Source organism: Callospermophilus lateralis, chromosome 1, assembly GCF_048772815.1.
Source record: "Callospermophilus lateralis isolate mCalLat2 chromosome 1, mCalLat2.hap1, whole genome shotgun sequence".
NCBI lineage: Eukaryota > Metazoa > Chordata > Mammalia > Rodentia > Sciuridae > Callospermophilus > Callospermophilus lateralis.
Genome location: NC_135305.1, coordinates 206,550,587 through 206,577,162, shown reverse-complemented (window position 1 = coordinate 206,577,162; position 26,576 = coordinate 206,550,587). Strand labels below are relative to the sequence as shown.

General features: G+C 51.6%; 1 protein-coding gene and 1 pseudogene across 4 annotated transcripts in view; both read left to right on the top strand.

Moving 5' to 3' along the window:
- Slc6a20 (solute carrier family 6 member 20) overlaps positions 1–26,576 on the top strand; it is a 41,818-nt gene that overhangs the window by 3,417 nt on the left and 11,825 nt on the right. Inside the window, exons 2-8 of one of the 4 annotated variants that reach the window (XM_076869668.1) lie at positions 15,311–15,451; positions 17,000–17,091; positions 21,636–21,863; positions 25,151–25,261; positions 25,385–25,386; positions 25,637–25,667; positions 26,127–26,368. In XM_076869668.1, the coding sequence (XP_076725783.1) occupies positions 15,311–15,451; positions 17,000–17,091; positions 21,636–21,863; positions 25,151–25,261; positions 25,385–25,386; positions 25,637–25,667; positions 26,127–26,368 (847 nt within the window). The remainder of the gene's footprint in view (positions 1–15,310; positions 15,452–16,999; positions 17,092–21,635; positions 21,864–25,150; positions 25,262–25,384; positions 25,387–25,636; positions 25,668–26,126; positions 26,369–26,576) is intronic. The other 3 variants (XM_076869693.1, XM_076869685.1, XM_076869677.1) reach the window with 3 other exon arrangements.
- Positions 6,311–8,616, top strand: LOC143379599 (polyribonucleotide 5'-hydroxyl-kinase Clp1 pseudogene; annotated as a pseudogene).

Genomic DNA, 26,576 nt, shown 5'->3' with positions numbered 1-26,576 from the left:
TTATGTAAATGTGTGCATGGAAGAAAGAAAAACAAGAGCAGGAAATATAGATTTTCTTCCCTCTTAAATTTTCTCCATATGCTTTTTGAACATCACAGAGGTGGGCATCAGATGGCACCTGGCCACGCCCTGGGACAATATGTTCTCACATTTGATGTTCCATTTCCCTTCAAACCTCTACTCCTCTCTGGGTCAGGAAGTGAGCTCTTCCAGCGCCCCTTTATCTCTGCTAACCCCAAACTGCTTAAAGCATCACATCTCCAACAGATCCCCTCCTCCTCCCAGAACTTCAGGCCCAGAGACCTGCAGGGAGAGCAGGATTCAGTACTTCTAACAAGCTCCTTGTGAGGCTGCCACTTGGTCCGTGGACCACTCTTTGCAAAAAGGGTCAGGGTAGCTCATGTGTCCCCACATCACCAGCAGCTGGGGGCCTGGCATGGGGTGCTTGGTTGGGGGAGCAGGAATTAATTCATAGCATTTGCTGATGATCATGGTATAAATATTTCCACCATAGCTGGTTCCAAACTACCACCATATTGTCCCCTGTGCAGGGCTGGGAAGAGGCGGGGACAGTTGGTTCTTATGAGCTGGTCTGGGCCACCCCCTTTACCACTGGAGCCAGGTGCCATGGAGACCACTGCTCACACCCTGGGGCTGATCCACAGCACATCAGTTCCAGGAATGGGCCAGGCAACCACTTGAGTGCTCACCTATGACCTGTGTATATGTTTGTGTATCCGGGTGCATTCAGGATGAGACTCGCTGTGTCTACAGATCTCCTGGGAGGGACAGAAGCTGAGTGTCAGAGGTCATAAATTGTCAAGCACTTATGATTTGCAAAGCAAGTTTTGACATGCCAGGCACCGCAGTGTGGACATCTCCTGCATCCCCCAGTGCTTCCAGAACCAGTCCTGATTGGTGGGTTTCCAGAACCCCTCCAGTGGGCTCCTGCCTCACGCCAAGTGTAGTGTGGCGCATTCCCTGCCACGGTCGGTCCCGTCCCTGTAGTTACAGACAGGACACAAGTTCAGAGAAGAAAAGTTTCTTGGTGGGAAGTAGCTGGGGCTTGAGCCACCTTTGTTTCCAATCTGGGGCCATCTCCCCAGCGCCCTGCAGCTTCTCTGACACAGGACAAGAGCACTGTGTCAAATGTCATCACCTTCTTCTAGGATCCCTGAGACAAGGGGCTTCCTCCCATGGTTTTGACATGACCCTTGACCATGAAGGCACCTGGACACTGGAGGGGGCATGGCCAAGGGCCTGCAAGTCCACAGTGTCCTCCTCTGATCCCTTGTCCTTCTGGACCAGTGTCCTCTCTACATCTGCTCAGTAAGCTCCAAAATGTGAGATGTCCTCCCTTGGCCCAGTGCACCCCACACACCTTGCCCTCTCCAGGAAATCTCCTCCCCAAAGAAAAAGCAACCTCTTCTGTGCAGCCCCCAGGCTAAACCTCAGTCCCGAGCCGTCACTGAGGGTCTGAAGTGTAGCGCCCCACAGTGGGGAGGAGGAGCAACCAGTAGAACATGGTGTGTCCGCCGGCTGGGAGAAGCCTCCATTCATCTGCATGTTTGTGTCATCAGGACCTAGGGGTACCTGTGTCCCACCTCCAGAAACCCTGATTGGGTGGCTCTCAGGCAGGGCCTGAACTTTAGGAGTTTTTAAAATTCCCCCCAAGGTATTCTGCTGTGCAGCCCAAATTAAGAGCCACCCTCTGCTGGGCAAGGTGGTGTAGGCTTGTAATCCCAGCGCCTCAGGAGGCTGAGACAGGAGGATCTCGAGTTCAAAGCTAGCCTCAGCAACTTAGCAAGGTCCTAGCAACTTGGCGCACCCCATCCCATCTCAAAAATAAAATATAAAAAGGGCTCAGGATGTGGCTCAGTGGTTAAGCACCCCTGAGTGCAATCCCCAGTACCTAAAGACGAAAAAACAAAAGCAACAACAACAAACAAACCAAAAAATACCACTCTCTTATGCCCCTTTATGAACAGGAAGAGGCAGACAATAATCAAAACTAAACAATATCGGCATTCTAGGCACTGAACTGAAATCATTCAGTAAATACAAACAGGGACAGCAGGCAGTGGGGGACTTCTCGAAGATGGTCTTATTACCCCGGGGACAGGAAAGGGCAAGTATTAGAACCATCCCTTCAGCCCAGAGCAGGCCAAACTAGTTCATGTTGAAATAACTGGAGAAGGACTAACTGCCCCAGGGAATCCAGAAAGCTGTGGGGCAATGGAATCTGAGGCTGAGCTCAACAACTAGATGTGAAAACACCCCAGGCAGCAGAAACCACGTGTGCAAAAGCACAGAAGCACGTGGATTAAGGGGAACAGTCAGAGACCCTCAGCGGCCATGATAGATGCACCGAGGGCTGGGGGCGGGGCAGGGCTGGACAATGGTGAGAGAGGTGCTGGAGGTGAGGAGGGGGTCAGCATGTCCTCCAAGGGCCTTGATTAACGAGCTGAGCTGGAGAACTTGACTCTGAAGGTAAAGCCAGGGTTAGGGGCAGCCACTGATAGAGCTGGGGTTTACAGATGCCAGGATGCAGGCCAGGCTGGAGCTGGGTGACAAGCAGAGTGAGGATGCTGCCAGAGCCGATGGGCATGGAGAGGAGGGAAGAGGCTGGACAGGAACTCTAGACGTTTCCCAACCAGGGCAGATCCATAAGGATGACTTTTATTTTTTTTTTTTTTACCTGATCTTTGGTTATTCACAAAACATTGAGTGGGTTTGAGTCTCAATGGGAAACTTTTGGGAGTGGAAAGAGGTGAATGAGGAGAAGGAGGCACTGGGAAGGAGTGTCACACTGGGTAGGGCAGTATGTCTCCAAGGGGAGCCTGGCCCAGCAGTTTCAGTGTCACTGGCGCTTTGACAAGTAGACCCATGTCCATACACAGCCGCTCACCCCCACAGAGAAAAACTCAGGTTAAAGAATCCAAGCGGTGGTTTTTATTGAGCACAAAGGTCTGTAAGTGGAGGGAGACAAAAATTTTGGAAGCCTCAGTTAACTTCCCCCACAAAGTGGTTTTTCTATGTCTTTGTGGGCCTCAAAGGAGACAGCACAATGGGAGGGCTCACAGAGACAAATGTCACACATTGAGGGGACAGCTGTCACAGAGAGGGGTCTCTCTTCCAGTGAGATTCCTAGATTTAGATGAGGTACTGCTATGGTAATTAGAAAAATAATAAGAACATGCTCTAGAACAACCTATTGTACTTGTCTGGGGGTTATAAATGTAATAGATAAGTTCATGGTTGAGATTCTGGGAAATACAGATATGTGCAAAGGATAAAATACAAAATCACCTGAAATTCCACCATCCAGAGGTAACAGCAGTTAACATTTTTCCTTTAAAATATTAGAACCACATTTTTTTACTATCATTTGATGTTTGTGTTTAAAATAAACCAATTGGCCAGTGCAGTGGCACATACCTGTAAGCTGAGACAGAAGGATCACAAGTTCAAAGCCAGTCTTAGCAACTTAGCAAGGCCCTAAGCAACTTAGTGAGGCTCTGTCTCAAAATAAAAAGGGCTGGGGATGTGGCTCAGTTATTAAGCCCCCACCCTGGGTTCAATCCCTAGTATCAAATTTTTAAAAAAATAAATAAAATGAAATTAATCTATTGCAATTACTTTAACGTCTTATCATATATGTTGAAAATATTAATTTAAATAGTTTCATAACATCCCTTTCACAGAGGCTTCCTGATGTATTTAACTATCCCCCAGTTGTAGAACTTTAGGTGGTGTAAAGTTAGCTCTGTTATAACCTAATGGTCATTGTCTTTCTAGTGGAAGAGTTTGGTCCGTTTATATTTATTATCAGGTTATGTTCACTGCCATTTCTAATCATGTTTTGTTCTGTCTTACAGTTTTCTTTTTGCGGGTGTTGTGGTTCTTTTTATCTTTTACAATATAAAGTATATTTTGCTTCTTAAGTCCTATTTTTATTCTACTAGTAGTTACATTTTAAAAAAAAGAGGAGCATTTATTTTCTCTATCCGTATTAAGAATAAAATTATCTGCGAAAGTTAAAAAATTGTAACCTGCTTACTCTGTTTTCTGTTGCTATAATCGAACACCACAGACCAACTTAGAGAGACAAGAGGTCAGTTTGGCTCATGGTTCTGGAGGCTGGGAAATTCAGGAACACGGCACCTGCATCTGCTTGGCATCTGTGCGGTGTCATCTTGTGCTATGTCATAACAAACCACGGGGCCTTGGTGCTAGAGAGTAAGCGTATCAGAGAAAGCATGAAATTATAACAAAGCCACTCCCTCAACCCAAGAATTCCTTAGTTCATTAATCCAGAGCCCCCACAACCCAGTCGCCTCCAAGGATTCCACCTCCAAATACCATTAAAAACTTTGGAATTAAGTTTCCAACACATGAAATTTGGGGAGCACGTTCACCCCATAGCACACACTTTCACTTCTTCTTTCTTTCCTTACCCACACCCCACTTATTAAATTTTGTTGACTTAATCTGAGATTTCAGACACGTGAAGATGATTATCTTACTATCAATATGTTGCTTCTTCTTACTGAGGAATTCCGTTTTCCTTTTGCATTTACAATGAAATTAACTATTATTTCAGACTTCACTCTGTTCCGCCTATCAACTGCCACTTGGTTCTTTCACGACACAACTCCTTAACTCGGTTTTTCCCTTTTATCCAACTCTTTGGTTTACCAGCAAGTAAATATTTCAGGAATACTAAATAGGGGGATCACTTTCTGAGTGTATCCGAGAATATCTTTCCTTTGTCACCCCATGACTGGCATACAATCTTTTTTTTTTTTAAGATGGACACAATATATTTATTTATTTTATTTATTTTTATGTGGTGCTGAGGATAGAACCCCGTGTCTCACAAGCACGAGGCAAGCGCTCTACCGCTGAGCTACAGCCCCAGCCCTGCCTACAGTCTTTTTTACTCAAAAAAAATCTAGAGAAGCTTCTTTATTGTTTTCAGCTTTTTGGTTCCAAAGAGGAAGGAAACTCTGCAGCCAGGTTTAAATTTATTCATTCTTAGGTATTCTGGATACCTAAAATATTATAGAAGTTTATATGATCTCATAATCTCCCCCTCAAGTTCCAGGCAATGTGCGTGTATTAGACATGTTCTCACCAGCCCTTCTAGGACCGTGAGCCCTCGCCTTGCACACCCCCAGGTAAACGCCTGGTGGAGTTGGCGACTGTGCCTGTTCCAGGGCAGAGTCTGCTGTGTTCTTACCTCCTCGGGTCCTGAGCTAGAGCAGGTGCTGCTGGCCATGTCTCTTCTCTGTTCTTAGGATTTCACCGGGCGATTCCTTAACATTGTAGGTTTTCTCCACTTATTGCCACGTGGGGCTTGAACTTCAGCCATCAAGGGTTTGTTTTCTTGCTTTGTTTCTTTCTTTTTCTTTTTTTTTTTTCCATCCTCAGAAAACCCTTTGTCTTCTTAACCTGGTCTGTTTCATTGCTGCCTGGTGTTGTCCCAGAAACATGTCTCTCTTTCCTTTCTTCTACTTCTCAGAGCAAATCTATTTCAGAGAAAGACGGGCTCTGTCACGCTCCATATACAGTGTCTTATCATCGGTTCAAAGGTTGCTTTCATGAGGGTTCATCCTTTCAGAGGGAGGTGTTAGCCAAGATGGTCTTGCCAGTATTCCTCTTATCTACTATAGGCACACGAAGTCATGTCAGAGGTTAAAATAGTGATACTGTGAATTTTTTTTTAAAAAAAAACACAGTTTTTAGCACCATGATGCATCTCACCAGATCTTTCCAGTGTTATTCCCTGGTAACAGCCTCATGACCTGTCCGCCCCAGTAGAACCACCACTGTAGAACCACTAACCACCCAGTGGTCTTTCAACAAATGTTTATTGAGCACTTACTGTGTGCTGACCATTCATTAGTATGGAACTCTGCAGTGAGCCAGGTAGACCCCATGCCTAACCTCAGTGAGCTGTTTGGGGGTTTGGGAAGGGTGAGCAGACCAGGAGACACTCAGTGTGTGGGCAAGGGTCTCAACAGCAGGGGCTAGGATCCCAGAGAGGGGAGCCCTTAGTTTTAGGCAGTTGGGAAAGGTTCCTACAGGAAGTGACGGGTGTGGAAGACCCGGTGAGACCTGAAGGAGACCTTCCTGCAGTCCACACATATTCCCTGGGCTCCAGTTCCCTGCCCAGTGCTGCTCGGGGCCAGGCAGGGAGCGTGAGCTTCCACACCAGTCTGGAGGCAGACACCAGGCAAACGATGTGATCATTGAGTCTCAACCCAGGTAACTGCTCGGCAGGACAGTCCAGCAGGGCTCAGAGGGCATGGGGGCTGCTCTAGTGAGGGCAGGTGAGGAAGCCATGCTTGGGCAGAGAACTGAAAGGAGGGAGAAAGCATCCTGGGCAGAGGGACAGGAGGACAAAGGTGCAGAGGCCAGCCTAGCAGGAGGACATGGGATTGCAGGTGGGGAGAAAAGCAGGAGCCTGCTTCCCAAGGCCTCAGAGGCCCAGGGAGGGAAGAAGGAGAGGTTCCTGGTGTCAGAAGAAGCCTAAGAGTGGCTTTGACATGTGGGAGGCTCAGGGACCCTGAGCCAAAGAGTGCCATGGGCTGAGCATAAACCAGGGCAGAGCTGCAGGTGGAAACCAGAAGTCTGTGTCTCGGAGATGTGGTTGTGGGGACCAGGGAGGTGGGGAGAAGTAAGACTCAACCAGGCAGAGAGCCAGAGTTAGGTCTTCCGGAAATTCTGTGCTTCTGAGCATCCCACTCACCGGGATTAACACAGGCTTGGCATGGCAGAGACATTAACATGGGGCTCCACCTGTGTCTCAGTTACCTGTCCCCACAGGACAAGCCACTTGAAAATCATCAGGACTGAGAGGGAATGACGGGATTAGAAAATCACCCTTTGGAGCTGGGGTTGTGGCTCAGTGGTAGAGCGCTCGCCTAGCATGTATGAGGCCCTGGGTTCGATCCTCAGCACCACATAATGATAAATAAAGGTATTGTGTCCATCAACAACTAAAAAGTATTTTAAAAAAAGAAAAGAAAATCCACCCTTTGGCAGTCAACAGAGTAACTGGACAAAAATGTGAGCATAAGACAGTTGTTAGTCTCAAAATGTCTCCGACAAGGGACTTCCTTGTTTTAAGCGGGAGGAAACCTAACGGACAGCACCCTCCCCAAAAGAGTCAAGTCAACAGCACCAAGAAGAGAGCAACTTCATCTTGTGGCTCTGGACATGCACACAAGATCACCTCAGTGTTTCTTCCAGAATCCAAAGTGCAACATATTCTACAAAGAACTGGTTGGTCCCAGCTTCCAAAACGCTAAGGTCACACTGGACAGTCTAGGGAGACCTTGCAACCAGAGGCCACATGTGATTGAGAGTGGCGTTCTACACCAGAATGAAAGACATCAGTGGGTAGTTAGTAAAATCTCAACAAAGTCTGCAGATTAAATAAGATGACTGTGTCAATTTCCTGATTTGGCTCATTGCACTAAGATCACGTAAGAGAATGTTGTTTTTAAGAAATAAGTGATAATACGACCCAAGGGGCACTGGTGGCCCGTCCTCCCCCCCCATTAACACAGAACCTGGTTTGTTTCACCATGCGTCTGGCCAAGCGCAGCCCAGCGGCTGCACAGAAAAGATGGACAAGATCGGACATGACATGTAATCACTAAATTCCAACTAGAATTAGCCAATGGCTAAATTTGAGCAGAGCTTTGCTCTGAGGTGGAGGGTTCTCGGTGGGTTCAGTCGGAGTCGCTGGCCTGCAATGGCAGAGATCTTTGGCACAGAACTGACCTGAAATGAGAGACTCACCTTTGAGGCTGGTGCCCAGGGGGCTGTCTCCACTGGCACGCCACCGAGCGGCCGCACCAAGCCGACTTGTGTTTCCAAGGACACCCTTATGTTGCCTTTCCACACTCAACCTTGGAGCAGATGCAGATACAGGTGGAAAAGGAAGAAGAGCGAGGTCCCCGGGGGATGGTCCTGGGGCCCCTGGTGTGGGCAGGTCCCACAGTGTGTGTCCCCGATGCTCGACCATGCAGTGTGCTCCCTACTATCCTGGAGCTGGGATGCACAGCAGCGATCTGCATTCATCCTGGGTACCAAGGGGGGGCCCTGGACTCTGAGCAGCCAGCAGGTGTTGAGGAGGGATTCTCTACCCAGGACCCTCTGGTGTATCGTTGTGACTCCACCACTCCTGGCACCGACATCCGGCTTTCGAACAGGATGACATCTCACTTAGCAGATGTGTTCACCAAAGATGTGAGGTGGCTCGATGGGCACCTACAGGTGGCTGTGTCATTAACACCTGTGACTGGGTCAAGGGCTCTGGCCACCAGGCAGGGTGCGTGCAGGTTTAGCTTTCGAGGGGGATATAGTTGAGGTTCTGGATCTCAAGGCACACTGTACAATGAGCTGACATGGGACCCACCACGTTGTGTATGCTCTGTGCTGCTGCCTAAGGCTGTGGGGTGTGTGTGGTAAAGCATGCTACGGACTTCAGGTGGGAATGCAGGGATAATTGAATCCATGACTATTTCTATGGATTCTGATGCTATTTCTATCTGTGTGGCTTCAATGTCAGGCTTTTCAGATGTTAAAATCTACAAAGTTTAGAATACCCCCTGTTATGGTTTAGATGTGGTGTCCCCCAAAGCTCACGTGCGAGACATTGCAAGGTTTGGAGGAGAAATGATTGCTGATAGCCTTAACCTAATCCGTGCATTAGTTCCTGATGGAATAAACTGAGCTGTAACTGAAGGCCAGGGCTGGCTGGAGGAAGTGTTCATTGGGGGCATGGCTTTGGAGTACATATTTGTATTTGGCAAGTGGAGTCTCTCTCTCTCTCTCTCTCTCTCTCTCTCTCTCTCTCTCTCTCTCTCTGCTTCCTGATCATCATGGGAGCTGCTTCCTTCTGCCACACTCTTCCGCCATGATGTTCAGCCTCACTTGAGCCCCGAGGAATGGAGCCTGCTGTCTGAGACCTCCGACACCATGAGCCCCCAAATAAACTTTTCCTCCGAAAATTCTTCTGGTCAGATCCTTCACAGCAGCGAAAAAGCTGACTAAACCACCCCTCATCCCAGACCCCTTTGGGCTTGTCTCAGGAAGACATCAGCTCAAGCTGGAACCTCCCCCCCCCTGGCCGGGACGTGTGCACCACCTGCTGACCGTCAGCCCAGCTGAGGGTACAGAGGAGACCCTTTCTGGGACAAGTGTGGCTGGCTTCATGGTGGAGCAGAGGTGTTTACTGTCCTGTCTCCGGTCCCTGGCCCATGCCTAAGGACTTCCTTCTCACTGTGCTTACCCGGTCCAGAGATCTCAAGTAGAAATCAGCAAGAAGTCTCGCTTTCTGGGGCTTTGAAGTCTTCTGGCCATCACTAAAGACAGATGGGCTGACATATAAGTATCTACTGAGGCCAGCTGACCAGGAAAAAACCATATGTTTTACTTAAAACAGGTGGTAGCAACTGAACTCTTCTAGTATTAAACCAAAAGGAGAACCATGAAGATATGATTGTTTTCTTAGATCATCTAAGATGTCACTGCAAATTCTCTTAAAATCCTGTAGAATTCCATTTCTTTCACTTTGCTACAATATGGATCTTTTTTTTAACATTTTTTTAGTTGTCCATGGACCTTTAAGTTATTTATTCATATGCCATGTTGAAAATCGAACCCAGTGCCTCACACATGCTAGGCATCTTCCCCTGGGCCACAACCCCAGCCCCAATATGGATCTTTTCAAATCCCCACTTTATATTATCTCATTCACCCAGGATGAGATGTCAATTTAGAGAGGATCCTTCTAATAAAAGTTCAAACTATTAAAAAAAATTTTAAAATATTTTACCATAGCATTTAAAAAATACATGCTGAGATATTAAAAAGTAATAAAAGGTGGGGGGAGTAGTGGTTTAAAACAACTACAGTTGTCCAATGCAGTGGAACATAACTATAATCCCAGCAGCTCAGGAGGCTGAGGCAGGAGGATCACAAGTTCAAGGCCAGCCTCAGCAACTTAGTGAGACTCCAAGCAACTTAGCAAGACCCTGTCTCTAAATAAAAAATTAAAAGGGCTCAGGATGTGGCTCAGTGGTTGAGCACCTCTAAGTTCAATCCTTGGTACCAAAGCAAACAACAACAAAACAACCAAGCATGACTATAATTAATCACTTCTCACAGTTTTGTGGGTCTCCTGAGCAGCTCCTCCACTGCCTGCCTGGGGCCCTTCTCATGCAACTACAAGGTCCCTCGCACATCTGGCAGTTGGCACAGTAGGTGGGGGCCTGAGGTTCTCCTGCACGTTCCTGTTGACCTTAGAAACCTGGAAGAAGCCTCTAATATGATAGACGCAGGGCCATGCTCCAAGTCCCAAGGCTTGGACGGACTCCGGAGCCGATGACATCCTTTCTTCCCTACATTCTACTGCACAAAGTCCCAAGTTCAGCCCAGACTTATGGGGTGGGAATTAGACCCCACCTTCAGGAGCTCTATGAATGGGTGGCCATATTTAATCTACCAAGCGCGCCCCCATCATGATACACAGGAACAAATGCTCCCATATAGGCCCCGTCCACGGCTTTCTAACACCACCCACTCCTTGAGCAGATCCAGCATCAGGATTTCTACATCAAAGGAGCATGAGAGCAGTTCAGTTGGAAGGGTTGGTTAATAGACTTATTTTCAAACTGATTATGAAACAAGTTTTCTTTTATTGAGATACGTTTATGTGCAGCAGATCCGCCTTATTTTGAGGTGTCAGTTCTATGCTGTCACATGATAAGCGTATGCTTCACCTCCTAGGAGGCCACCAAACTGCTGTCCAGAGTGACTGCACCATTTGACATTCCCACCAGCAACATGTGGGACTTTCTCCAAAACCTCGCCAGCACTTAGTTTTGGCAGTATTTTTAAATTGTAGCCATTCTAATAAGTGTGGGGTGTCTCTTTGTGGTTTGGATTTGCATTTTCCTAATGAACTCCAGGCATGAACATCATTTGATGGGCTAATTTGCCATTTATAGATTTTACTGTGTTTTGAACGTGCCCCACCCCCCAAAGTCTACAGGTTGGAAACTTAATCCCCAAAACAACAGTATTGAAAGACCGGACCTTCAACAGCTGTTAGATCCCAAGGGGCAGAGACCTCACAAATGAATGAATGTTATTGCTGAAGTGAATTTGTTTGTTTGTTTATTTTGCCCCTGGATTGAACCCAGGGGCACTTAACCACTGAGCCCCATTCCAGCCATTTTTTGTTCTTTGAGACAGGGTCTCACTAAGTTGCTTAGGGTATCTCTGTGTTGCTGAGGCTGGCTTTGAATTTGTGATCCTCCTGCCTCAGCCTCCCCAGCCTGGAATGGGTTTGTTATCAAAGGGAGCTCCACACCCTCTTGATGGCTCTTGCCCTCTCACATATGCCACGGGGGCTGGTAAGAACCCCTCACAGATGTGACACCACGCTCTCTGACTTCACATCCTCCAGAACCGCGAGCCAAAGAATTTATGTTCCTTACAATTGACCCAGTCTCAGCTGTCCTGGGATCCAGCATCAGTGGACTGAGGGACATATTCCTCAGTGAAATTTCTGTTGAACATTTTTTTTACTTTTTCAAGTGGTTATTTTGTTTTTTTGTTGAGTTTTTTTTAATTAATTTTTATTGTTGGTTGTTCAAAACATTACATAGTTCTTGATATATCATATTTCACACTTTGATTCAAGTGGGATATGAACTCCCATTTTTACCCCGCATACAGATTGCAGAATCACATCAGTTGCACATCCATTGATTTACATATTGCCATTCTGGTGTCTGTTGTATTCTGCTGCCTTTCCTATCCTCTACTATCCCCCCTCCCCCTTTTTGTTGAGTTTTGAGAATCCTTCCTACACACTTGACACCAAGCTTTCTCAGCTGTATATTTTGCAAATATTTTTCCCTCATCTGTAGCTTGTCCATTTGTTCTCTTAAGTATCTTTCACAGAGCAGGAGCAGGGAAGATCAATTTACCAACATATTGTTTTCCCCAGAAGGGGCTTTTGCCGTGGTATCTAAGACATCTTTTTCATAAAGATTTTCTCCTTTTCTCCTTGGAGTTTTATAGCTTTTAGTTGTACATGCAAGTCTATGACCCTTTGTCAGACTTTTTGATATAAACTATGAATTTTGGGTTGAGGTGCGCCGTTCCACACAGATGTTCGATTGTCCTAGGATCATTTGTTGACAGAAATGACTTCAGGACACATTTCCCTGAATTGGTTGTTTGTGGAAGGTTAGGGGGAAAGAGAGAAATGATTGACAGGTAGGGTTACATGCCCTCACGTTTCCACCTGGGCACGGAGCCTCGGAATTCCACCTGACCCAGGGCCGTGGACAGTCGGGCTGTGTTCCAGAGGCCAGCTGTCCCGTGAACCTTGCCAGATGTGGTTACTGTTTGACACTTTGGGAGAGAATACAGTTTTCTGTGTGTGTGCTGGGGATGGAACCCAGGGCCTCACACCTGCCAGGCAAGTGCTCTGTCCCTGAGCCACACCCCCAGTCTAAGCTTATTTTATAAACTCCAAGGGATGGACACAGCCCATCCTGGCTCATGGGTAGAGCCACTGAGAGCCTCAGACACCCAGAGAAACCTGATGGAATGTCAAAGCATGTCTCTGAGGACAGGAAGGGACAGGCCTGGAGGATTCTCCTAGGGGTGTCCTGAAATGAGCTGCAGTTGCCAAGGTCCCTGCACTCAGAGGAGGAGCCGGACACTCCTGCAAGCCTCCTTGCAGGCTCTAGCTGTCCCCTGCACTGCTCCTCTGTCCCTCTGGGGTGGACCAATGGCCACACGGCTTCTGTCCTAGCACTGTACTTCTGGGATCTGTAGCCCCAGGCATAAGACCAAGCAAGTGGTCCAGGCTGCAATCCTCAGCTCTGTTGGGGATGGCAGAAAACTGGACACAGCCTGAGGGTCCACGATTGAGTGAATGCATCCTGGGCTGGTTTCAGAGTGGAACGCTCCGCAGCCAAGTAAGGGTGATGCAGAGATCCCTGTGGGGTCCGGAGAGGGCTTTTGAACACCTGCTGGTGAGAAGCCAGGGTACAGGCCAGTGCTCATGAACCATGGAAGCATTTTTCAACTACTGGATTTTTATGTAAGGATACATACTTCCGCAGGGCGCAGTGACACATGCCTGTAGCCCCAGCAGCATGGGAGGCTGAGGCAGGAGGATCGAAAGTTCAAAGCCAGCCTCGGCAACTTAGCGAGGCCCTAAGCAACTCAGTGAGACCCTGCCTCAAAAAAAGTGGCAGGGCCAGGGGTAGGGGGCGGCTCAAGATGTGGCTCGGTGGTTAAGTGCCCCTAGGTTACATCCCCATACAAAAAATAAAAAAGGATATATATCTTCTTGTTTATCTTAACACCTGGGTCATCATGATCCCCACAGCTATGGTGTCAGGGTTTTATTTTAACCAAAACCCCGCTTTCCTCTCTTTGGACTTTTCTTGGGTTCCCAGTCAAGGGGCCAGGAACTGGAGAGGGATGGTTGAGGGGCTCCCGGGATAGGATGGGGGACCACTCCTCTCCAGGACAGGTGGGGGGCCCTTCTACAGGTGGCCTGCCTCTGTGCCTGGTCTGGTGGGGTGGGGTACCACAGCCCCCTCCCACTCCCCAGCTCCTCCCATCACCAACGACACTTACCTGCAATGACTCCAAAGGAACCGGTGGGTTTGAGTCACAGTTCCCTCTACTAAAATGATATTTTAGGTGGAAGGCACTGTTCAAACCAAAACACTCAGAAATGCTCCATAAAAGGAGAGGTGGCCTAGAGCTTTGTCCACTGAGGAGCCATCTCTGACATATCGGGCCTGGAGAAATATTCTGTGCCCCTGGGCAATGGTGGGCAACTAAAACTCTCTGCCAGGTGAGCCCTCCAGAGCGGGAAACAGGGCTGCTAATCTCCCATCCATGCCCAGGCCTTAGGCAGAGTGAGTGCTCCACCCCACCTGGGCACCACCAGGGCTATGCGCAGGCCCCAAGGAAGTGAGAAGAGGGAGACGCCTAGGTGGTCGGACTCAAGGGGAGTGTTCAAAAAGTGCAGCGACTCAGTGTCCTGGCTCTGATCAACCCTTAGTTGCTGAAATAGAAGATGGAAGGGGGGTTCTGGAAGAGGAGTTGAAGGGGACGCTCAAGGAGCATGGGACGGAGGCAGCTTTCCTCCCTGGGTGGGGACACTTGGAGATTTTGACAACTGACATGTCTGCCTGTCTTCCATGGATGATAGATGGATGGGTGAGTAGAAAGAAAAAGAGGATGGATGGATGGATGGGTGGAGTGATGGGTGGATGGATGGATGTGTGGATGGGTGGATGGATGGATGGATGTGTGGATGGGTGGATGGATAGATATGTGGATGGGTGGATGGATGGGTGTGTGGATGGTTGGATAGATATGTGGATGGGTGGATGGATGGATAGATGGATGGGTGGATAGATATGTGGATGGGTGGATAGATGGATAGATGGACATGTGGATGGATGGATGGATGGATGAGTGGATGGGTGGATGGATGGGTGGAGTGATGGGTGGATGGATGGATGGGTGGATGGATGGATGTGTGGATGGATGGATGGATGGATGGATGGGTGTGTGGCTGGGTGGGTAGGTGGATGGATGGATAGACGGATGTGTGGATGGATGGATGGATGGATATGTGGATGGGTGAATGGGTGGATGGATGGATATATGGATGGATGTGTGAATGAGTGGATGGATGGATGGATATGTGGATGGGTGGATGGATGGATAGATGGATGGATGGACGTGTCGATGGATGAATGGGTGTGTGAATGGATGGATGATGTGTTGATGAGTAGATGAAAGGATGCACGTGTGGATGGATGGATTTGGTGGATGGATGGATGATGTGTGGATGGGTGAATGGATGAATGGGTGGGTGGGTGGATGGATAGATGTGTAGATGTGTGGATGGATGAGTGGATGGATGGAGGTGCAGATGGATGGATGGATGGATGGATGTGTGGCTGGGTGGGTGGATGGGTGGTTGGATGAGTGGACCGATGAATGGGTGATGGGAGAGAGGAAGGAAGTGGATGAATGATGGCGGATGAGTGAGAGGGACAGGTGAGGGGTGGACATGTGGAGTGGTGGGAGCCAGGCAGGCAGAAGAGAGCAGATGGAGAGGACAGATACAAGGCAGAAGGAGGCAGGGGCAGGTGGGAGGATGAGGGAAGGGCATTTGCACAGGTGGTGGAGAAAGGCCATCTGCAGTGCCAGCCTGGCCCTCAGCTCTGGATGCCTGCAGGTAGCTTCCTGGTCCCCTACCTCATCATGCTCTTCGTGGAGGGGATGCCACTCTTGTACATGGAGCTGGCCGTGGGGCAGCGCATGCGGCAGGGCAGCATCGGTGCCTGGAGGACCATCAGCCCCTACCTCAGCGGTGTCGGTATGTGAGGCCCTCTCCAGCCCCCTTCCACCTTTCAGTCCCCTGGGAGCACAGGGCTGGGGGTGGGAATCCATCAGCAAGCATGGGGCCCCAGAGAAAGCCCTTGACAGGACGGACTGACAGCCGGGAGGGGCTGAGAGGGGCTGGGATTCTGACTCACAGGGCAGCACCCTGGGAAACTGCTACCACGTGGCTTCTCCTTTCTGGGCCTCGGCTTGGAAATACGTACAAGGGAAGCAGCTGCCCAGCACAGGGCTCTAACTCCAGCCCAGCCAGCAACCATTCAGAAAATGCACATAACTGCTCCCTGCTAATTAACGACTCTCTCTCTTACTGAGCACCTACTTTGGGCTGGGTGCTGCCTACGAGATACAAGCTCAGGAGCTTATTTAACCTTCATTGCGCCCCTGAGAGGTTGCTGGAGGAGGTGCCATTAACGTTTGCAGCTGAGACACACTTGGAGAGCAGGGCTGCTGCTTCAAACCGCGTCTTTCCCCAGTTACCTGAGCTGGCATCTCCAGCACCTGCTCTGCACAACCCCAGGAAAGCAGGGTGACTCCTGGCAGAAGTGAGGCAGGAGTCAGCTCGACAGGGCCTGATCTCAGACCCAGAAGAGCCACGTGTCCAGTGGCCTCTCCAGTCATCTCCAGACCCCAAACGCCCCCTCACCTTGAAAGGCTGTTCATTTTTAACACAGCGTGCGGTTTGACCGTCTGCCCGGGTCAGCAGTCACAGAGGCAGCGTGAGCTCTGTCACAGAAAAGACGGTCGCTGGGCATGTCACTCTGGGGTGCTGGAACCCGTTGAGCACCCAGCATCCCAAGGGTAGCCGGAGGTGGGGATCGCTGCCCTGCAGCTTGCTGATACTGGCAGCTTGAATGTCCCCACCGCGGCCCGCGCCAGTCTCCTTGAGAGCCCTCCCTGGTGTAGGATGGAAAGAGTCGGGGACAGAGCTCAGGGCTCCCCTGGTGGCCCACCTTCCCTGGCTCACAACCCCACCCTGAGCTCTGCAGTCCTGACCAGACCCAGGCAGCCTATTCCCACCACTCCCTACCCCGCCCCCTCATGCCCCTGCTCCCTAATGCCAGAGGGCAGGGTCTGATCCCTAGGACTCAACCTTCAGTGAGCCAAAGAGGCAGCTGTGGTCACACTGGGCCTGGGGCTGGTGCTTGGCAGTGACAAAGAGCTTCTCCCACGAGGCTGAAATCTGACCTCTGCCACTTGCCAGCTGGGCAGTCTTGGGCACACCGTGTGCCTCGGTTTCCTTCTCTGTGAAATGGGGGCAATGCCGTGGTGAGGACCAAAAGCATCTGAGGACTGTAGCCTGGTACCTGGCACAGCCGCCCCAACAACAAAAACCAAGACCTGTGCTTGGCCTCATGTCCCAGAAGATGGTGGGGGGCGGGGGGCGGGGAAGAAAGAAAGAACTCTCCCGAAGGTCACAATGGTCACACAGACTCCACGGAGGGAGGTTTTTCTGTTGCAGGGAGTCACCGCGGGGGTGTGTCTGGTGTGTCTAGTCCTCAGTGGCGCCCTTGCTTCTTGGCAGGCATCGCCAGCGTGGTGGTCTCCTTCTTCGGGACCATCTACTACAACGTCATCAACGCCTGGAGCTTCTGGTACCTCTTCCACTCCTTCCAGGTGAACAGGGCAAGAAACGGGGTGGATGTAAGCTGCCCACCTCGGGCAGTGGGTGGAGGATGCCAGTCTCTGGGGAGCCAGAGAGTGGCAGGAGGATGGAAGGGAAGCTGAGCCTCCCCATCCAGAGGGAGGGAGGGCTTCTGCCCCAGGACCTTGGCCCCGGACTGGCACTGTGAGCCGGCTGGTGCAGATGGATGAGCTCTTGCCTGTTTCTGGGACTGAGGTCCACAGTTATTCTTTGATTCTCTCTGAAGGATGTGACCCCAAATGTATTAAGGACCTTTTTTTTTTCTTGGGGTGTGGGGGAGGGATCTGGGATTGAACTCAGGAGCACTGGACCACTGAGCCCCATCCCCAGCCCTATTTTGTATTTTATTTAGAGAGAGGGTCTCACTGAGTTGCTCAGGGCCTTGCCATTGCTGAGGCTGGCTTTGAACTTGCGATCCTCCTGCCTCAGCCTCGGCCTCGGCCTCCTGAGCTGCTGGGATGACAGGAGTGCGCCAGGAAATGTCCAGGAGAAAGCCTGTGGCAAGCGGGGACTGTTTTCAGCATCCCAGCGAGTCTGTAGGGACTGTCCCTCCTCTGCTTCTGCCCCCACCCTTTGCCTTCCTGCCATGGCCACTTAGCCTTCCAGGTTTGGAGCTCAGGGCTGAGCCTCTCCTTTTTCCGGAAGACCCCAAATTCCTCCCAGAAGGGCCATGGTCACCCTTAACGCAAAAGAGGCTCTTCTCAAAGACGAGTGTTCTAAACAGTGTCCCGACCATCCACGGAGCTCGCGCTCATTGCAGAAGATGCAGAGAGGGCTAGAAGTTGGTGGGGGCAAAAGAGAGAACCCCAGCCCAGCCCAGCGCACCCCCAACCACTGCTCACCAGCTCTCGTCCTCGGCTCCAGCCTGGTCACTCTCAGGGACCCTCTGCCTGCTGCCCCATCCCCCTTCCAGCAGCCTCTCCCCAGACGGGAAAGAGGAGGAGGCAGGACCAGCCTGGCCACCACCTCCCCGTTGGCCTCTGAGCCTGACCTTCATGCTTCTTCAGATGTTCTCCCATGGCCCCAAAGCCAGGCAGGTCTGGCCATCGGCTGTCAACTGTCCCCAGTCTGTGAGGCTTCCTGAGGCCTTGAGAATCCTTATCCTTGAGTCTCTGGGGCCCCCAGGAATACCTGGGTGAGTTATTCTAAAAGTCCTGACTTGACATCTCCACTGGGAAGGTGGCATCTCCACCTTACTGTGGCCTCCCAAGGAGCCCCCTCCCCCCAAGGCTGCCCCATCACACGCTCCCAGATGGGAAGGACCCTGCCCTGAGTTTAGCCAAAGCACCACATTCTTTCCTGTCTTTGGCCAGAGTTCCTTGAAGACTGACTACAACTCCGCCTCTCCCCAGACTTCTGGGTGGACACAGGGCAGCTCTTTTTACTCTAAATGCTGGGGCCTACATGCCCTTCTCTGTGCAGAGCTGCCACATGATAGTGGCAGCAAGGGTGTGGGAGGCGCTCACTGGCGCTCACTCTGCGCCAGGCTGGTCCTACGTGGAGACACCCTCACTCCTCATTCCTGTGGTCATCGCGGCAGGAGTGGCTTCCAGTCGTACAGTTACAGGTCACTTGCTGCTCAGGGGCCTTCAGCCTCAGGCTGTTACCAACGGGATCAGGATCCTGCTGGGGACAGGGCAGCGGGGCCACCCTTGCTCCACTGGCTCCAAAGCTTTTTCGCCCTGGTGGCACACGGACGCTGGCCGGAGCTTTCAAACACCTGATGCCCGGACCCCACCCCACACAGATGCCGCCAGAGCCTCGGTGGTGCACCTGGGCGTCATCCCCCTGGGTGACCTAGTCCTCCAGGAAGAGCTGGAAACCTGGAGGCTGGAGTGGCCTCGGCAGAGGGGTCAGTGGATGGACCCAGTCAGTCCTGCATGGCCCAGTAAATGGCCCTGGAGACGCTGGCTGGGGTGGGCCAACTGGGCTTCCTGTCTAAAGGGTCTCTCTCACCTGGGAGGGACCCAGTGTTGCCACTGGGCCCTGAGTTCCCTCTCGGTGGCCTCTCTGTCCATGTGGCCTCATCCTTCCAGAGTCTTGCTGACCATCGTCCCGTGATGATAGACAGGCAGCTAAAGGCCCCGGAGGCCTCCACAGGAAGTCACCCCCATTCTCTGGCCTGCACTCCGTTGGTCACAGAAAGCCCCAGGCCTACTCAGGGTGGGACAGAAGATGCCAGCTGCCCTCGGGGGGAAGCTGCTCCTAGTGCAGAGGGAGGGGGGGCTGTGACATCTTCACAAACAATCTGGATCAAAGCTAGAAACTGGCTCCCACACCCAACAAGCCAGGGTGGCTCTGTGGCCAGGGTGTCCCCCCGCACCGGGCCTGAGCACCAACAGGGGTGTAAACCTGGGCTCCAGCTCTCAATGCAGAGTAGTCCACACCTCTGGGCCTTGGTGGTGTGGATTGTGAACTATCAAGGGAGTAAGCCTAACGCGAAGGTCAGACTCGCTCTTGTTGGAGGAACAGCTCTGTCTGATCTGAGGAATGTGAGCCTATGGAACCCCAGAGACACCCCAAACTGATCAACTCGGGTCGGGTCTTGGCAGAGCAGGGCTGCTGCTCTGAACTGCCCACCAAGGGTGCTCAGAGTTAAGTTTTCTCCTCCATCCCTGCCTATGAGTCAGGGTTCTCCAGAGGAACAGAACCAACAGGAGGGATGGTTATCAACAGGGGTATGATTATTAGACTGGCTCACAACCAGAGCTGGACCGCCCACCATGGCCAACTGCAGGCTGGAGAGCTGGAGGGGCCAGTCGCTGGGCAGTCCAAGAGGCTGAAGCCTCAGAACAAGAGGGATCAACAGTGCTACCCTAGTCTGGGACCAAAGGCTTCTGGAAACTCCCTGGAGCATCACTGGCAGAGTCCACCTTGGACGAGTGAAGGAGCTGGAGTCTGATGTCCTCAGGAGATCGCACCCGCCAACACGAACCTGCTCAAGAAGAACCCAGCCTGCCTCCGCGGCTGCTCCCTGTTCTTCCCACTTCTTTTATTCCATCCAAGCCCTCATATAGTTCTTTTTTTATGATTTCCTTTTAATTAATTAATTAATTAATTTTTAGTTGTAGCTGGGCACAATATCTTTTTTATTTATTTTTTATGTGGTGTGAGGATCCAACCCAGGGCCTTGATCTTGCCAGGTGAGCGCTCCACGGCTGAGCCACAGCCCCAACCCCAGAGCCCTCATCTTATTGGATGGTGCTGCCCGTGCTTGGGGAGGGTCTCCATTTCAGTTGGCTATCCCACATGCCAATCACTCCTAGACACACCCTCATTGACATGCCCAGAAGCCTCTTAATCCTTGGCATCTCTCAATCCAATCAAGCTGACAATTCAAGTTAACCTTTACACTGCCATTCGGTATCTCTGTTTTGCACTTGGCCTTGGATTTTGCTCATTGTACAGGCACCATTTAGCCTCCCTTGCTCATAAATGCTGGAGAATCCAGTGCAAACCAGCTTAAGCAGAAGAGATCTTACTGACGCCTCCCTACAAAGTCCAGGAGTCTAAGTGCTTCAGGTGTAGCTGACTGAGCCCAAAGGAAGTCACTATAAGGGGTTCTCTGGTCCTAGGGGTATGAGGGCCTCAGGATGGTGAACCTCATCCCCTTCTGGCTTCCAGATCCAATGTCCATGGAAGGAAATGCCTGTCTCTCCCAGCAGATGTGCCCCATTAGGGGTGTTAGCTTGGAACAGCTAGAGATGGGCTAAGGAGAAGTGAGACATTCTATGCGATTGGTTAGGGCACATATTTGAGTTTCTCTGCTTAATCCTGGGTTGGCAAACAACAGGGAATACATGAGTTATTGCCTAAGTCCTGATCATTACGACCAGTGCTGTAGTTTGGGGTTTGAGTTCTGGGTCTGGCTGCTACAGAGGTGGTGAGTTACAGTGTTAATCATAGCTGGCCTATCCTTTGTCCACTTTTTCCTCAATCTTTTAGATGCACAACGGAGTTTGGTAGTCCTTAACAAACGCCTGCAGAATTGCAAGTCAAGTAGTCTTTGCATTAGTCAGTTTTGCATTACTATAACAAAATACCTGAGGCAGCTAAGTTATAAAGAGAAAGGATTTAGTTTATAGTTTGGAGAGTTCAGAGACCAAGATAAGATGGGTTCCATTGGTTTGGATCCTAGTAAGAGTGACAGATGGCAGTACATCACGGCAGGACCACACATGGGAGAAAATGGTCATATCTTGAACAAGAGTAGACAGATCAAGGACATAGTCTCCATGACCTAATGAGCTCTCACTAGGCCCCACCTCTTAAAGGCCCACAGCACCTCCCAATACTGCTGCTCTGGAGCCCAAGTCTTTATCTACGGATCTTTGGAGGAACTCAACATCCAAACCATACCAAGTCCCTTGAGGTCCCTCTGGTGGCCCCGACAAACCCTGCTTCCCCATCTGCCTGAGCAGCTCCACCTCCTGCCCTGGGAGGACCAGCATCCTTCTCGTCCATCTCCTCACCTGACCTTTATAGCCTCTCTGTACCATGCTTTTCGATCCTAAAGGACCCGCTGCCGTGGTCTGTCTGCCCGCTGAATGGGAACCACACGGGCTACGAGGAGGAGTGTGAGAAGGCTTCCTCGACGCAGTACTTCTGGTACAGGAAGACCCTCAACATCTCCCCGTCCATCCAGGAGACCGGGGCTGTGCAGTGGGAGCCGGCGCTGTGCCTCATCCTGGCCTGGCTGATGGTGTATCTGTGCATCCTGCGGGGCACCGAGTCCACGGGCAAGGTGGGCCAGGGCCCCTGGAGGGTGCAGTGCTCCCTGAGGTGGGTGGGCGCAGGAGCAGCTGCCTGTCCCCAGCCTTGGGCAGGGCCAGGAGTTGCTTCTGCGGTGCTGGGTTGGAGCTGGCTGGGGCCGGAGGACACCCACAGTGTGGCCGGCACAGATCATCAACCTGGTCCCAGTAAAGGTGGTCAGGGGTGGTGGGAAGTATAGCACCAAATCTCAAAATGAGGGCTCATTCATTTGCTTTGTGAAAAATGAAGCTGGGTGTGGTGGCACACGCCTGTAATCCCAGTGGCTCAAGAGGCTGAGGCAGGAGGATCATGAGTTCAAAGCCAGCCTCAGCAAAAGCAAGGTGCTAAGCAACTCAGCGAGACCCTGCCTCTAAATAAAATACAAAAAAAAATAGGACTGGGGATGTGGCTCAGTGGTCAAGTGCCCCTGAGTTCAATTCCCAGTACCCCTGCTCCCGAAAAAAGAAGTATTTGGTGGGCTGTTTCGTGTATGAGCGCCCACAGAGCAGTCAGGCCTGGTCTTCCCGAGTCTCTTGTCCTTGCCGAGTCCCCAGGTTTACGCTCCTCCCAGGGCTGACATGTTTACTGGTGAGAGATTCCGTCACCGGCCACCTGTGTGAATCTGCGGCCCAGGCCCCGCGCCCTGGTGAGGTCAGCCTAGGACACGGTCCCTCCTCACTGCAGACCCACATGGTGGGCACCCAGCTCGTCCCATCCTGCAACAGCCCATCCCAGCAGGTCCTTGCTGGCACCCCACTGAGGCTTAGAGGGTGACATGACTTGCCCCAGGGCACAGTTGTGAGGGCAGGGCCAGGGCAGAGCCACTCCCCTCTGTGCACCTCCTCCTCCGTGAACTTTTGTAGAGTGGTGGGGAACGGCTCCTCCCGGGAGGTTGAGCTGATCGCGCCCAACATCCTGCTCCTTCCATGGAAAAGAGAAGGAGCCACCTGGTAGGGACTGCAGACAGCCTCTGGGGAACTCGTCCCCTGCCTGTGGAGAAGCTGGCCCCAGTGTCCCCTTAGTGCCCAGTGCCGTGGGCAGTGTCCCTGGGGCGCCTTCAGGGCGCTGGCGCATGCCCTGTCTGCCCCTTGTCCACCTTGTCTCCCTGTCGTCTCCTGATCTTGGGGACACTCATTACTCCTCTCAAGCTGTAATGACCTCAGCTCAGAAGCGATGGAAGGACATGCCCTGCGTCTGTGTGCTGTCTGGGCGAGAGGACACAGGGCATCACGCTGGCGGCTTTGGAAATTCGTGGGAAGATGGCGCCATGCCTCAGAGGACATGGAAGGCTGAGTGTCACTCAAGCCCCTTGGGACAAGGGTCACCAGCCGTGTTTCTCCCAGGAGGATCCAAAAGATAAGGGCGCTCATACACAAAACGGCCCCCCAAATACTTCCTTTTTCTGGGACAGGGGTATTGGGGCTTGAACTCAGGGGCACTTGACCACTGACCCCATCCCCAGCCCTATTTTTTTTTGTATTTATTTAGAGACAGGGTCTCACTGAGTTGCTTAGTGACTCGCTTTTGCTGAGGCTGGCTTTGAACTTGTGATCCTCCTGCCTTGGCCTCCGGAGCTGCTGGGATTTCAGGAGTGTGCACCACTGCGCCCATCTCCTACCAAATACTCCTTTGCTTGACCTAGAAGGCTCTGGTGTACTTAGGAAGTGATCTATAGAAAAACTCCAACTGTGGGTGGGCTGATGTGCTTTTCTTAAAAAAAATTTTTAATTTGTTCTCTTTAGATGTACATGGCAGTAGAGTGTATTCTGACCGATCTCTACATGGAGTATAACTTATTCTATTTAGGGTCCCATTCTTGTGGTTGTACACAAGAAACTCTTGTGGAGTTTCCCTAGTCGTGGGCTCATCTATGAACATAGGAAAGTTTTGTCCCATTCATTCTGTCTTTCCTATGCCTATCCCCTCTCCTCCCTTCATTCCCCTTTGTCTAAGCTAACGAACTTCTATTCTTCCCTCTCAGCCTCACCCCTAGTTGTGTATTGGCATCCGCATATCAGAGATAGCATTCGGCCTTTGGTTATTTGGGCCTGCCTTATTCCATCTGGCATGGTAGTCTCCAGGTCCATCCATTTACTGGCATATGCCATAATTTCATTCTTCTTGATGGCTGAGTAATACTCTATTGTGTATATGTACCACATTTTCTTTATCCATTCACAGATGTGCTGTGGGAGGCCTGTGTGCATGGTACTGGGGATTGAACCCAGGGATGCTCTACCTCGGAGTTACACCTTCAGCCCTTTTCATTTTTGATTTTGAGGCAGGACCTCAGTAAGTCACCAAGGCTGAGCTGGAATTTATGGTCCTCCTGCCTCAGCCTCCTGAGTCGCTGGGATTGCAGGTGTGTGCGACACCATGCCTCAAAAAGTCCCTGTTTGGAGGCTTTGTAAAAGTTAGGATGATCCCAAGAATGAGAGGCTCCTGCCAAAGCTACCAAGAAAACCAAGAGAAAAATGTCCTTGAGTTGGGCACAGTGGTGCGCACCTGTAGTGGCTCAGGAGGCTGAGGCAGGAGGATAGAGAATTCAAAGCCAACCTCAGAAAAAGCAAGGCCCTAAGCAACTCAGTGAGACCCTGACTCTAAATAAAATACAAAATAGGGCTGGGGATGGGGCTCAGGGGTCGAGTGCCCCTGAGTTCAGCCCCTGGTACCCAAAAAGAAAGAAAGAGAGAAAAGGAGAGAGAGGAAGGGAGGGAGGGAGGGAGGGAAGAAGAAGGGAGGGAGGGGAGTCCTTGAATCTGCATGTGAACAGGGAAAAGATCTGCTTGACCAAAATTCCACTTTTGTGCAGTTTCAAGCCTGAGAAAGTGAGCCTTTCATAGAAATTGGGTGGAGACGGTCACTCTTTCTCTCTGGCCTCATTACTGATCACCACATTTCGTTTCCAGACTGATCTCTTTATCTAGCACCGTGAAAATTCCTACGGAGCTTCTGGGGGCTCTGCCGTCTGGATGTGGTCGGCTGGAGGCAGCTGGGCCGGCCACTCACCACCACGGGGCACACTGTGGCCAGGGCCAAGGCGGAGCCGAGGGAAAGCCCCGATGCCCACCGGCCCCTCCTGTGTAGAAGAGGAGGTTTCCTGGTGGACACAGACGGGGGCGGCCACAGCCAGCCAGCCCATTTCTTCAGCCCAAACGTGGACTCTGTGTCCAACCAGGAACGTCCACGTCTCTTCCAGATGTCACTGGGGCAGGGCATGTGTCGACCCCGCCCTCCGTCCCTCCCCAGGAGGCTGACTCCACCCTCTGACGCCCACAGGTGGTGTATTTCACGGCGTTGCTGCCCTACTGTGTGCTCATCATCTACCTGATCAGGGGCCTCACGCTCCATGGAGCCACCAACGGGCTGATGTACATGTTCACGCCCAAGGTACAGGCTGCAGGGGAGGGACCCTGAGGGTGCCTCTCTGTCACACCCGCCACCTTCTGGGGAGGCTGGAGGTGGGAGGGAAGGGGAAGCTGCACATAGAGGGAGCCCAGAGGCTGGGGCGAGGGGTGTGGGTCACTTGGGGGCTGGACCGCCTCTTCAGGAGGTGGTCCCCAGCCCGTGAAGTCTTGCCCTCACTGCCCCCAGCCAACTGCTGCGCCAGCCTCCCTTCTGGCCTCTCTGCCCCAAAGCCCCACCCAGACTCTCCCCAGAGCCGGGTGCCACAGGCTGGGCTCCATCATCTCCCTCACCTGTTACCTGCTTCCTCCAGGTCATCCACCATCCCCTCCCAACTCCCCATTTTCCAGCACCCCACAGCTCATCAGCAGGGAACCTGTGGGGTGGGCAAGTTCTTCATTTAGAAAATCTAGCACCTGGAAACAGAGTAACTGTACCATCCCCCCAAACGCACCCTCTTGTTCCAAACGCCCACAACAACAGCACCAGATGCAATCCACACCTGAACTCCACCTCCAAGCCACAACCACTTAATATCCAGACTCTCAGAGTGCCTGGCTGGTGGACCAGAGATCAGTGCAGTTTTTTTAAAAAAAATCATTTTACCCTAAATGTTCGGTTGCGAACCTCCTGTGGGTAAGGTGCCACGGAGGATACGACCTGTGAAGGCCACATGGTGTCCTCCTGGGGGATGGACTGGACAGGAGAGCTGGGCTCCAGCCCCAGGTTGCCCTGACTGGCTGTGCCCTGGGGGCCATCCCTTCTGCCCTGGGCCTCCCTCTCCCGCGGATCTGAGAGCCTGGGCATGGGACCCTGGGTTCATGGGCCCTGTCCCCTGCCGGTCCTCCAGATGGAGCAGCTGGCCAACCCCAAGACCTGGGTCAACGCGGCCACACAGATCTTCTTCTCGCTCGGCCTGGGCTTTGGCAGCCTGATTGCCTTCGCCAGTTACAACGAGCCCAGCAGCAATTGCCAGAAGCACGCCATCACCGTGTCCCTCATCAACAGCTCCACCTCCATATTCGCCAGCATCGTGACCTTCTCCATCTACGGCTTCAAGGCCACCTTCAACTACGAAAGCTGCTTAAACAAGTAAATCCTCTGGGGGCCGAGTCCCCAGAGCTCTGAGCTGAAGTGGGGACAGGGAAGAGGTGACGTTCAAAGGCCCAGGGGCCACTGAGAGCACCCGTTTGGGAGTCCTCAATCCAGAGTCAGTTTCAGGCTTCCCACCATCAGCACTTGGAGCTGAGGGAGGGTCCTGGGGCCAGTCAAGATCGGCCTTGCAGGGAAGGGGCTGGTT